Raw genomic sequence first — 12833 nt, 5'->3', positions numbered from 1 at the left:
GCTAAATGGATATGTTGCCAAATTACCTTCTAAGTACTTGTGCTCATATCCACAGATCAGTGTTGCTCTCAGCATTAGCCAGAGAAGTCTTTCTGCAGTGGGCGGCAGGGTGGAGACTGACAGCTAGTTGAAGTGCTGGGAATGAGTGACCAAAGGTCCCGCCCCAAACTGGACATCTGTAACACCTTCCCACAGTGCTCGGAGAACAACATGGAAGAAGTCTGGAAGAACTGAAGAGCGGGAGTGTGGGGAGGGGGGCTATGGAATGCTGTCTTCTGAATGTGATGTGGGCATTGCACTCAGGAGCTCACACTTCGAAGCTGCGGTTCCCCCGCACACAGTCAAGCCAACAAAAGCAGTCAACATTCGAGCAGGCAGCACTTGGTGGGTTATAGAAAAGGGGGACCCTGAAGCTAGGAGGGGGAATGTGTGTGGGGAGGTGTCTGGGGAGGAATTAATTGGGGGAAAGGATGTCCAAGATGCATTATATACTTGTATGAAATTGTCAAAGAGTAAATAAATTCTAAAAATATTTTATGCAGAATAAATAAACATTCATATCATTAGCATAAAAATTACTTTTGTTTTAATAAATGGTAAAATTATATGCATATCAAAAATTATTTAAAATACAATTCTTTATAGTTTACTATCAGTAATGTTTGATTTGTATACCTATTTTATGTACTATGTACCTGGGGTAAAGAAAAACATTCCTCGGGCTGGAGAGATGGCTCAGAGGTTAAGAGCACTGACTGCTCTTCCAGAGGTCCTGAGTTCAATTCCCAGCAACCCACATGGTGGCTCACAACCATCTGCAATGAGATCTGGCACCCTCTTCTGTGTACATGATAAATAAATAAATAGATAGATAGATAGATAGATAGATAGATAGATCTTCAAAAAAAGAAAGAAAGAAGGAAAAAGGAAGAAAAACATTTCTCCAGCAAAAAAAAAAAAGGTGGAATACACCTTTAATTCCAGGATTTAGGAGGCAGAGGCAGTCAGATCTGAGTTTAAGACCAGCCTGGTCCACATAACAAGTTCCAGGCTAGCCAGGTTTGTCTGTGAAATCTTGTCTCAAAATCAAGGGGCTGAAAGTGTAAAAGCTCCAGAAGTCTCTCAAGGCCAGCATTCCCAGAATCCTTAGGATGTCAGCTGGGACATTTGTAAAACTGAAAACTCTTACCCCCACACAGCAGCTCTACTGGATTAGGCTGTTGGGGAGGGGTGGGGAGGCAGTGAGGCCTGTCCAGATCCATATCTCACTTTTGAACTCTCTCAGAACATCCTTGGGCTGCCACACAGCTCAGCGGTAGAATATTACCCAGCACACCCTGGGGCTGCACACCAGCGCTGAATAAGGAAAGCATCCTATCACAAATCACTATAAAGTCTGGCTGATGAAGTGGCTCAGTGGGTCAAAGTGCTTGCTGAGTTTGATCCTCAGGACCACATGGTAGTAGGAGAGCTCTGGAGAGTTATCTCTGACCTGGGCACTATGGTGTGTGAGAATGTGTGTGTGTGTGTGCATGCCTGTGTACATGTGAGCATGTGCTCATGCATGTATGATGTGCAGTGGGGAGGCAGGCACATGTGTGCAGGTTGGAAAACAACTCTGTGGAGTCGGCTCTATTCTACCTTGAGAGGGGTTACTGAAAATGGAGCTCGGGTTGCCAGGCCTGAGAAGCCACAGATGGCCTTGAATGGCTGTAGTATTTCACCTATATTATGAGCTTTTGGGGTGCAGGGGTGGGGTAGGAAGGTTGACTCCTTAGTCTCTTTTAGGAAGAAAGCTCATGGCTGGCTTGCATGAAAACTACTGGCCCTAAGAAGTAAGCAGAATAAGAATAAAAATAAGTATACAGTCAGATTCCAGCTATCGAAACATTAAACATTTTAAGTATATTCCTTTTTCTATTTTTTTGTTTCAAGTTTTTAAAAGTCAAATAAGTACATGAACTGGTTTTCTCAGGAGCCTGAACAATAGAAGTGTAAAAAATGAAGTCACCAGCCCTTTGGCCTATACTGAACACCTCACAAAACAAGGAGTTGTTTCTGGAAACAGAGCCTCCCTTAATCTGATGTCAAGAGACTAGGTAATTGTTTTTCTCAGCAGGACTCTGGGCTAGGGTTTCTCCTGGCCTTCCTATCTGCCTCAGAAAAGGTGTCTGTGACTCTTCAGAAAAGCTGAGGGGAGCATCCCTGTCTTAACGGGGGAAGGGTCAGAACACCGAAACCCTCTGGAGAGGGTTCAGAGACAAGGGTCAGCACTCTCCCGGGGCTCAGGGGCATAGGAACAAAGGTGCAGAGAGGCCTCTGCGGAAGGACACCCTGGACAAGGCCCATGGTCAGCTCCAGCTGCCTCCCTTCGGCACCCAGAGATGCAGGCTGCGGCCGGGCTGCCGCTGCTGCTGCTGGGGCTGGGGCTGGCTTGCACCGTGCACGGGCTCTGCTCGCCGGCTGTGTTCTACAGAGACTGTTGGATCCGCCGCTTCCCAGGGATGCTCCTGGACCTAGAGGAATCTCAGAGGCTGGGGGCCCAGTTCCTCAAGTACTACTCGGAGAGTACCGGCCAGAAGTGCAGCCGGAGCTGCTGTCTCAGGAAGGATGGTGAGTTCTGGGCTGGCTGAGCCCATCTGGGTAGTGTCAGAGCATGAGGCGTAGGCAGAGGGGGAGGGCCAGCAAGGACCTGGGAGGACCCCCAATGGGGAAGCATCAGAGCAGGTGGTTTCTGATCTTCCTGACTCTGTAGAACCCAGGGCATCCTGCTGTCTTTGACAAAATGCTAAATGGATATAGATTCCTTCCAGGGTTAACTAACTTTTTTTTTTTTCCAAAGCTCATTGTTTCCAATAAACTGGGTGCTGTGTCCTAAATCTATAATGCCAGCACTTAGTTGCTAGAAGCAGGGATATCAAGAGATCAAGGCCAGGCTTAGCAACACTGTGAGACAAGACCAGCCTGGGCTGAGATTGTCTCAAACCCAAAAAAACAAAAGAATTTACAACAATTTACTTTTAAACTATTGTTATTTGCTAGTTTCCTTTAAAAAAAAATTTTTTTTTTTTTTTGTTAGCTGGGCGTTGGTGGCACATGCCTTTAATCCCAGCACTAGGGAGGCAGAGCCAGGCGGATCTCTGTGAGTTCGAGGCCAGCCTGGGCTACAGAGTGAGATCCAGGACAGGCTCCAAAGCTACACAGAGAAACCCTGTCTCGAAAAAAACCAAAAAAAAAAAAAAAAAAAAAAAGCATACCAAATATTTGGGGGCTGGAGAGATGGCTCAGAGGTTAAGAGCACTGAATGCTCTTCCAGAGGTCCTGAGTTCAATTCCCAGCAACCACATGGTGGCTCACAACCATCTGCAATGAGATCTGGCACCCTCTTCTGTATATATAATAAATAAAATTTATATAAAAAATTTATAATAAAATAATCCACTGAGTCTAATTTATGCTGTGACCATGGGCCACTCCCTTAAAGGACACAGACTCTCCCTCCATGAAGCCCACAACTGTCAGTAGCTCCTCAGTTAGGGGTGGGGGCTTATGAACGCCTTCCAACTCCATGGTGGACTGCTGACTGGCTTGATCTTGTTTTGGTCTTATACAGCTGAGTTCACGAGGTGTTTCTGTTTGTTTGAGACATGCTTTCATCTAGCCCACTTTGAACTCACTTTTCAGTGGAAGCTGGCCTTGAGCTCTTGGTCCTCCACCTCCAAATCCCAAGTGCTGGAATTCTAGGCATGCACCACCACACCTAGTTTAATTTTTTTTTTTCTTAAAATAACTTTGGTGGTTTTGGTGTCATACATATTTTATAAGATGTGTCTCTTGGATCCATAAGAAATGTGGAACGTACTGGATAGGAAGTTAGAGTGTGGATCATGCTATCTTCAAATTTCCCTAATAGACAGCTTACCTCTATAATAAATGGGATTTAGAGGTAAATATCTCCCATATACCCACATCAAAGCCTTCAAGGTCACATGCCCAAAGACACTTTCATTTCTTTTTCAGTTTTCCCTAATTTTAAAGCTACCTGGAGGTTGGGGATTTAGCTCAGTGGTAGAGTGCTTGCCTAGCAAGCGCAAGGCCCTGGGTTCGATCCTCAGCTCCACCAAAACAAAAAACCAAACAAACAAAGCTATCTGGAAAGAAGAGCAAAATAGTGTATTGTTGGAACAATCCCCTTCTTCTTTTTAACCATAATTTGATACAGATTGTTCATTGAAGATATTGTTTATCCAATTATATATAAAAATTTCTGAAATAAAATTTGGAGTGTTCTGGAGAGAGCAGCCAGATTTTCCGGGATCATGGTTCGAGAGACTTGTCACAGGCCACAACCTTCAAAGCTAATGAGACACAAAGAGCAACCAATTCGATAAAGAAGGATCTTTTCACAGCACGGTCAAGGGCTGGGGTTGCAATTGTAGGGTGCTTGCCTAGCAAGCTGGAGGCCTCGGGTTCCCTCTCCAGCACATAAACCCAGAGTGGTGCCCCCACCTGTGATCTCAACACTCAGGGGTGAAAGCAGGGAGGTGAGAAGTTCAAGGGTGTCCTCAGCTAGGCAGCAAGTTTGAGGCCAGCTGGGATACACGAGATCTGGTGAAATAAAAATAAAACAGGAAATGGCCTAGTGGTTAAAGTGCTTGCCAGACAAGTGTGAAGTCCCAAGTTTGAATCCCCAGAACCCACTTAAAGCTGGGCACAGGAATGTGAGCATCTATAATCCCTAGTGGCCCTAAAGCGAGATAGGATGCAAAGACCAGGAGTCCTGGAGAGCTCACAGACCAGCTAGTCTAGGGTATGCAGCAGCAAAACACAAACTGTGCTTCCAACACAGTGGAAGAGGACTGACACCCCAGGTTGTCCTTTGACACATGCACACTCACACACATGCACACACACTCATGCACACACACTCATGCACACACACTCACTCACATGCACACTCACATGCACACTCACTCACATGCACACTCACACACATGCACACACACTCATGCACACACACTCACTCACATGCACACTCACTCACATGCACACTCATTCACATGCACATTCACATACATACACACTCACATGCACACTCACACACATACATATCACACACACAGATTACATAGTAAAAAACAGTCTGGGGCTGGCTGTCATCTGGACACACCTCAGCAGCCTGCTAGTCAGGGCAGGAAGGCAGGGCCCAGGCTTGTCACTTTCCTGTCCACAGCTGGAGAACTGACACATGAAATCTAAGGTCTCCTTCCTGATCTCCCTCTCTTCCCTCCTTTCCCTTTCTCGAGGTAGCCCAGGCTACCCTAACTCAGTCCTGGTCCTTCCACCTCGGCCTCCAGAAAGCTGGGCACATTCCTGGTTCCATAGAGGCCATTTTAAAGGGCCGGAGAGACATCTCAGGGGTTAAGAACTCCTATGGTCCTTGCAGAGGACCTGGGTTCAGTTCCCAGCACCCACATTAGGTGGCTCATAATCATCTGTGACTCCAGCTCCAGGGATCAGATGTCTCTGTTCTCCACAGGTACTCACAGTGATGTCACATACCTCCTCTCTCATAGATACACAAATACACATAATCAAAAAGAGTCAAAACAAATCCTTCATAAAAAGAATTATCTCCAATAAAATCACTCTCTATAAGTCAGATGTGGTGGCTGATGCCTGTAATCCCAGCACTTGGGAGGTTGAGGTAGGGGGATTACCTGAAATTGTGGTCACCTTGGGATACATAATAAGTTCAAGGCCAGCTTAGGCTATACAGTAAGATCTTACCTCAAGCAAAACAATATTTTTCTCTACCACATCAATGACTTTCTTATCACAATTCTAAATATTAAGTAAGAATGTTTTCAGTTCTTCTCTCTTATAATTTCCCAGAACCATCCTTGGGGACTGTTTTTGCAACCCAGTAGATTAGCAAAACAGTAACTAATTTTGTCCTATTATTTCTCCTCTGGAAAAGATAAGGAATGCAGAAACCCAAGGGTGTCCCAGAAATGAGAGTGGAGCTGTGGCTCCCCATGGCTAACCCTCTTGAGAGGCAGATCAGGGCTTCATAGCACAGTGCCCTTCCTGACCTCGCCCCTGAGCCCTGGCATACTATGTCTCTGTAATCCTGCATGATTAGAATATGTGGTACCTCTGAGCCAGCTGACACATTACATGGTTCTGTGTCTGATCTGCAATGGGAATAAAGTCCCACTGCATGTTAGGGAGGGTACACTCAAAGTTTTGCACCCAGTAACTGACTCTGGGTTTCCAGAAACAACACAGTTGTTAAGGAGCAGATTTAGAAAAGGGAGGCCAGTATGAGTGAGTGATATGCAGATACACCCTGCTAATAATCCTAGACGTCAGCATCTTTCTCTTTAAGACACTGATTTGGCTCCTGGGATAAGGTTTGCTCCCAGGGCCACACCCTCAGGTGTCTCATGATCCCCTGGCTCTCCAGTGAGCCAGCCTCTCCACCACTGTCCTTCCTTGTCAGTGGTTACAGCTTTCCTTCTATGTCCTCCTCCTCTGTGCCCCAGGACCTCAGCATTCAGACAGCATGTTGTACCTGGAAACCAGTCAGGTACTATCCAAAGCTTTGTGTAGACAACTGACGTTTTGCATGCACAAAAAATACCATGACTAAAAAATGATTCTGTGGGGTATGGTGTTGTGTGTATTAATCCCAGCACGTAGAGGCAGATAGAGAGCCTGGCAGATCTCTGAGTTTTCTGAGGCCAGCTTGGTCTATATAGTGAGCTCAAGTGCTACACAGTAAGTCCCTGTCTATAAATAACCAGCTCATCAATTTAAGGCTAATTACATAGCTCACATTTACAGTCGCAGCACTCAGGTGGGAGACTGCAAGGCCTGAGTTCAGACTGGTCTACATAACAAGTTCCGGAGAGGCCAGCTAGAGCTACTTAGCGAGATCCTGTCTCAAAAAAAACCCAAAAACAATGCTGGGTGGTGTGATCCCGTAGAGGCAGGCAGATATCTGTGAGAAACCCTCTTAAAAACCAATCAAACAAACAAATAAACAAAAATCCCAGGTGTCCTCTGTGGAAAGGAATATATCAGAGTACTTTAAAGTAATATTTTCTTTCAAATAGGTGTATTATATAGTTTCAATTTTGCTTGTTTTTTGAGACAGGGCTTCTCTGTGTAACAGTCCTAGCTGTCCTGGAACTCACAGAGATCCACTTGCCTCTGCCTTCCAAGTGTTGCGATTTTAAAGGTGTGTGCCACCACTGACCAGCCCAGTTTCAGTAGTTTTAGCAGGAATCTTAAAAGGTCTTATTAATAAAATCAAACCTGAGGCCAGTTATTGGGGTGAACGCTGGAAGATCAGAGAAGTAGAACAAACCACAGCTAACTCACCTCACCAGTTCATCAGCTGATTCTATTTCCTCAGACTGGAAGCCTCTGTGTCTTCCCAGAATGAATCTCAGCTGAACTGTGCTGCTCCAAAGCCTGGATGCTTAACCAGCCAAATGTTTCTAGTTTCTGGTCTTCATGCCTTATATATCTTTATACTTTCTACCATCACTCCCTGGGATTAAAGGCGTGAGTCACCATGCTTGGCTGTATCCTTGAACAGACAGAGATCCAGGTAAATCTCAGCCTCTGGAATGCTAGGATTAAAGGTGTGTGCTATCACTGTCTATCCTCTATGTTTAATATTGTGGCTGTTCTGTCTCTGACCCCAAATAAGTTTATTAGGGTACACAGTATTTTGGGGAATACAATACCACAGTAGTTTTTAAGCACAGCATGAGATTGGGTTAATTCAGTGTTCCAGAAAGAAATACTCAAAGCCCATGTGACTGGCAGCAAAGCCAGGCATGGTGGTTACATCCCTCCTAAGTTAAGGCAGGATGATGACAGGTTGGAGGCCCACCCGGGCTATATAGCAAGACTTGACTCCCTCACACACACACCAACTGAGGGAAGCCAGCAACCTATGCATATGCCCTTGGCCTTTTCAGTTTCCTGTAATGTGGCTGTCTTCTTCCATGATCCCATCCACAACAATGTCAACTGCCTCCATGTCCACTGCCCAACTTTGGAGAGCTGCATCCTGGAGCCTGGGACCAGTGCCATTCTGTACAATATAACAGCAGGTAAGGACTGCCTCATAAGACCATGGAAGAGAGTGCTAGTACCCTAGAAGTGCTTGTAGCCTTGAAATTGGCAACATCAGGCTTAAGTACCCAGGCTGTCCTTTTCCAGCAACCCGTCTCTCTCATCTTCACATGTGTTCCTGCACACATTAGTGTGTTCACACACACTCCCAGAGACTCACATGCATGCATGCACACATGCACATGGTACTGCCTCAGCACAAAGACCAGAAGAGGAAACAGTAGAAAGTGAGACCAGGCAGAGGCAGGCAAGGAACTCTGAACCATCTCAGGGCAGTGGGAAATCTGTCTTGGCCAGAGGGATGGGGACATTAGGAGCCACAGTGAAAATATGGCTCCAGGAGGCCAGAGTGGTGTCTTCAGGTTAACTTTATCAGAAACTGAGGGAGCTGGGCATGGTGGTCTCTTGTGGTCCCAGCACTCTGGCTAAAGACCAAGAAAGAAGCATCAGTAGTTCAAGGCCAGCCTGGGCTACATAGTGAGGCCCTGTCTCAACAAAAAGAAATAAGGAATCAACAAAAGCATGGGATGAGAAAACACTGTGACTAAAGAGCTATGTATAATTGTATATGTATAGTATGTATAATTACCCACCTTGGTCTAGGTGGGTAATACTCAGGATACAGGTTAGACACCTAGTCAGGGAAGCACTGGAACTAACAAGGTAGTGGCAATTGTCAGAGAGGAAGCACCTGAACACTGGAAAGAAAGATCTATTAGAAGTATGTGTGGTGCTGGGGATCAAACCCAGGGCTCCCCACTGAGCCAACCCCACCTACACACACCCTTAGTTACCCTTTAAACCAAGAAAACAGTGAGGAGGGAAGAGTCAACTCCTACTGAGCTAGTCCAGGATGAGCGGTGGGGGTGGGGGAGGCAAGAAGCTGAGGTCAAGGTTTGGCTTTGGGCATCCTGGGAGATGATGCCAGGTGTGCTCAGGTGAAGTATCTGATAGAACGCTGGGAAACCAACAGTGCATGAAAGAGGAAGACATGGACACATGTCTGCAGTGCCATAAACACAGTGGGGAGCTGTGGAATTTCTGGGGGGGGCAGTGAAGGGAAAACTCACTGAAGACTAAGGATGGTGTTGTAGTTGGCTTTCTGTTGCAGTGATAAACACCACACTAAGAGCAGCTTGTGGAGTGCAGTGTCTGAGTGGTAAATGTCTGCAGAGGCTTGGGTACTTGAAAGCTTAGTTCCCAGTTAGTTGGTGGTGCTCTGGGAAAGTCAGAAGGTGCAGCCTTGCTAGAGAAAGCCTATCACTGGGTGCCGGCTTTGAGACTAGACAGCCTTGCCTTTCGAGTCTGCTTCATGCTTGCATTTGAAGATGTGAGCTCTCAATTTCCTGCCCTGGCCACCATACCTACTGGCCGTGATGCTCTCTTACTTCTGGAACCACAAGCCAAAATAAACTCCTTCTGGAAGTTGCTTTTGGCCATGGGTTTATCACAGCAACAGGAAAGCCAACTAATGGGTGTGAATGTGTGAGCTTATTTCATCTTATAGTCTTTTTGTTTGTTTGTTTGTTTGTTTTTTGTTTTTTGTTGAGACAGGGTTTCTCTGTGTAGCCCTGGCTGTCCTGGTACTCACTCTGTAGACCAGGCTGGCCTTGAACTCACAGAGGTCCACCTGCCTGAGATTAAAGGTGTGCCACCACTACCATTTTGCAATCTTATGACTCCCAGCTCACAACCCATCACCAAGGGAAGTCAGGGCTGAACCTGAGACAGGAGCACTTACCAGCCTCCTCTCTTACTTGTTCCCAGGCTTGAGCTCAGCTAGATTTTATACAACCTGGGCCCACAGTGGCTGAGCCCTCCTACATCAACCATCAATCAAACAACGTCCCACGGACATGCCCACATGCCAATTTGATGGAGGGTAATTTCTCAGTGGAATTAGCTACTGCTGAGAACTCCCTTCTTCCCAGGAGGCTCTAGCTGACAACAAAAACTAGCCGAGAAGATGGAGACCATGGAGCCTACAAAACAGCCAAAGCCGAAAGGGAGGCAGACAGTCCAGGTGGACTGCCAGGGAGACTCAAAAGAGGGTCCCATGGTGCGAAAGACAACTGACGGGAGACAATGACCAGGAAGTCAGAAGTCACTGCCTCGGAAGCTTATGTTTTACACAGTGATGAGGATGAAACCTCAGAGGCCAAAGTTGGGAAGGGGAAGGACAGGGAGGGAGACAGACAGATAGTTTTCCCTGGCAGGGGTACTGGAAAGCTATACAGACTTTTTTTCCTTTCCCGCTAAAACAAGTGTTTGGGCATCCCTAACAGAAAAAGGAGAAGACGCAAAACCAAAACAGAGAGGCATGCTGCTGGCTTTGTTCCCAATTTCAAAGGGCCTCTTTCTCTGGCTCTGTTTTGCCCGCTTATTTTAAAGTGGCGTACAGTGTTCCCCATGGCTGCTGGCAGCACGGGAACCCTGGCACAAAGCCTTCTTTGTACACAAAACCTTCTTCTCGGTACAGCCATATTTGTCCATAGCAGAGAGTGTCCCAGGACACTGGATAAACTCAGCACCCAGCCTGCTCCAACTTTAGGAGTCTGTGGATCGAGAACTGGAATTTGGCTCAGCTCAGGGACCCAGTGAGGCAAAGCTTCAGAACTTATAGGCTGTGCCTATGGCCATCTCACTGAAACTAAACCTAATACAATGTATATACTTTTCTAAAATTTTTCAAGTAAATACAAAGTATTATTTTGAAAAAATTAAATGATCTTATTTATCTTTCAGGCATAGATCCAGATTTGCTGGTTTTTGAGCATCCATCCCCCACATACCCAAACAGCCGCACCTCGTCTGATTGGTGGGATAGACTTCGAATTCTAAAAGCTCTGAACGTAGGTAATAAAGGACTGTACACAGATGAAACAAAGCACATGCTGCTGTCCACAGAGGCTGCTGTATCAACTACATACCAAGATCTGGGTGCAAACACAGGTATCAGTTATTCCAGGAAGTCAACCACAGATCTGGGGATAAGATTCATTTCTGTGAATGTGTCTCCTGCTACCAAGGCCAACACGGAGTTACCAAGCACAGACTTCACCCACAGTCCAGATAACATGACTATTTCTCCTTTCTTTGGACCCACAGACACAAAAGTTTCTCAGGTGCCCAGCCAATCCCGACTCAACATTAGCAAACAATCACCGATCAAAACAAAGGGGTCCCACAGTGGAAACCACACAGCTGAGGAAGAAGTGCCTCAGGATGGAGCACCAGTGACCACAGGGGCTTGGCTGGCTTCTGTGGCCCTGGGCGCTGCCATCATCTGCCTCTGCTGCTGTGTGGTCATCAGGGCATCCAGATGCTGCAGAGAGCAGCAGGGCTGCTATCGCCTGGGACAGCAGAGGTCAAGATAATACACTGAAGGAGAGTTCCTAAAAGCTGGAGCCAGGCTATGGGCTTTGAGTGTGTTGTCAGCTTTCTGTAAGAAAACAACATTTTGGTTTAAAAAATAAAGCTATGCCAGAAACCTGAGTCCTACCAAATGGCCAAGGCTTGGTAAAGTGTCTACTTTCCTGATGATTTCCATTCCTAAATTGAGAGGGAGGAGAGGGGAGGGGGAGAGGAGGGGGCAGGGAGAGGAGGGGGAGGGGAGAGGAGGGGGGAGGGAGAGGAGGGGGAGGGGAGAGGGAGGGACGGGAGGGAACCACAGTTGGAAGGGACAGCACATGTGATCCCAGTACCCTGAAGATGGAGGCAGGATCGGGAGTGAGTTTAAGGCCAGCCCAGCCTGCGTGAGACTGTCTTTAAAGAAAATGGGATGGGAGAGGGAAGCGGAGGAAAGAGGGACACAGGCAGCCTGGCTCAAGTGCTCAGTGACTGTGACACGGGCAAAGGAGCCCAGGCACCAACACAGCTGCAAGCAAGCAGTCCTGCTTCTCAGGTCACGGGGCGATGCTTCAATCCCTGGGACCCAGCCGGTGAAGAACAACCAACTCCAAATACACACGAATGTAACAATACCCACCACATGACTAAACAATTAAACTTAAAAAGATGATAGTAAAATTAAAGAAAAAGAAGACTAAAAGAACACTGTTACCTCAGATGTTAGAAACAAACTGGCCACTGTCTAAAGGATGTCTCTTTCTCTCTCCTCTGTGTCGACACTGTGCTGTGGGGTGTCTTTCTGTATGCTGTGACTATGTCCTGCTCTCACTGGCTGGTAAATAAAGGTGTTTTGGCCAATAGCCAGGCAGGATAAGGTTAGGTGAAAAATCAAGCTGAGAACTGGGATGAAGAAGGGCGGAGTCAGGGCAGATTTGATCCAGCCACCCAGGGAACAAGATGTCAGACAACAGGTCAGCCACAGGCCACGTGGTGATGCATAGATGAAAAGAAATGGGTTAATGTAAATGTAAGAGCTAGTTAGTAATAACTCTGAGCCACTGGCCAGATACCATTTACATAAGTCCCTGAGTGATTGTTTGGAAACAGCTATGGGACGGGGCAGGACAGAGAAAAGCCTCTGGTCACAACACCGGGTAGAAAGCAGCAATTTCTTTAATATATAAAGAAGGGCCAGAGAGATGGTTCAGCAGGTCAGTGTTTGCCTGACCACAGGCTTTCAACCCCTGAGACCCACAGCAGAAGAACCACCTCCCAAAAGACTGTTGCCTGACCTCCACCCAGACACCACCAAAGCCCTCCCTACAAAC

General features: G+C 46.7%; 1 protein-coding gene across 1 annotated transcript; it reads left to right on the top strand.

Annotated features, from left to right (window-relative positions):
* Window positions 1-2384: 2384 nt before the first annotated feature.
* Mansc4 (MANSC domain containing 4) lies at window positions 2385-11581 on the top strand. Its single transcript, XM_036181998.1, has 3 exons — window positions 2385-2613; window positions 7998-8132; window positions 10900-11581. Exons 1-3 carry the CDS (start codon window positions 2385-2387, stop codon window positions 11529-11531), a joined length of 996 nt encoding a protein of 331 aa, XP_036037891.1. The 3' UTR covers window positions 11532-11581.
* The last annotated feature ends 1252 nt before the right edge of the window (window positions 11582-12833 follow it).

Source organism: Onychomys torridus, chromosome 3, assembly GCF_903995425.1.
Source record: "Onychomys torridus chromosome 3, mOncTor1.1, whole genome shotgun sequence".
In the NCBI taxonomy this organism is placed as follows: domain Eukaryota; kingdom Metazoa; phylum Chordata; class Mammalia; order Rodentia; family Cricetidae; genus Onychomys; species Onychomys torridus.
The sequence above is the reverse complement of the archived record's forward strand: the minus strand, read 5'-3'. Positions and strand labels throughout refer to the sequence as shown.

Coding starts and splice junctions, on each gene's coding strand:
- Mansc4 (XM_036181998.1), top strand. CDS start 2,385: ATGCAGGCTGCGGCCGGGCTGCCGCTGCTGCTGCTGGGGCTGGGGCTG. Junction 2,614..7,997: donor CTGCTGTCTCAGGAAGGATG/GTGAGTTCTGGG, acceptor TGGCCTTTTCAG/TTTCCTGTAATGTGGCTGTC. Junction 8,133..10,899: donor TCTGTACAATATAACAGCAG/GTAAGGACTGCC, acceptor TTTATCTTTCAG/GCATAGATCCAGATTTGCTG.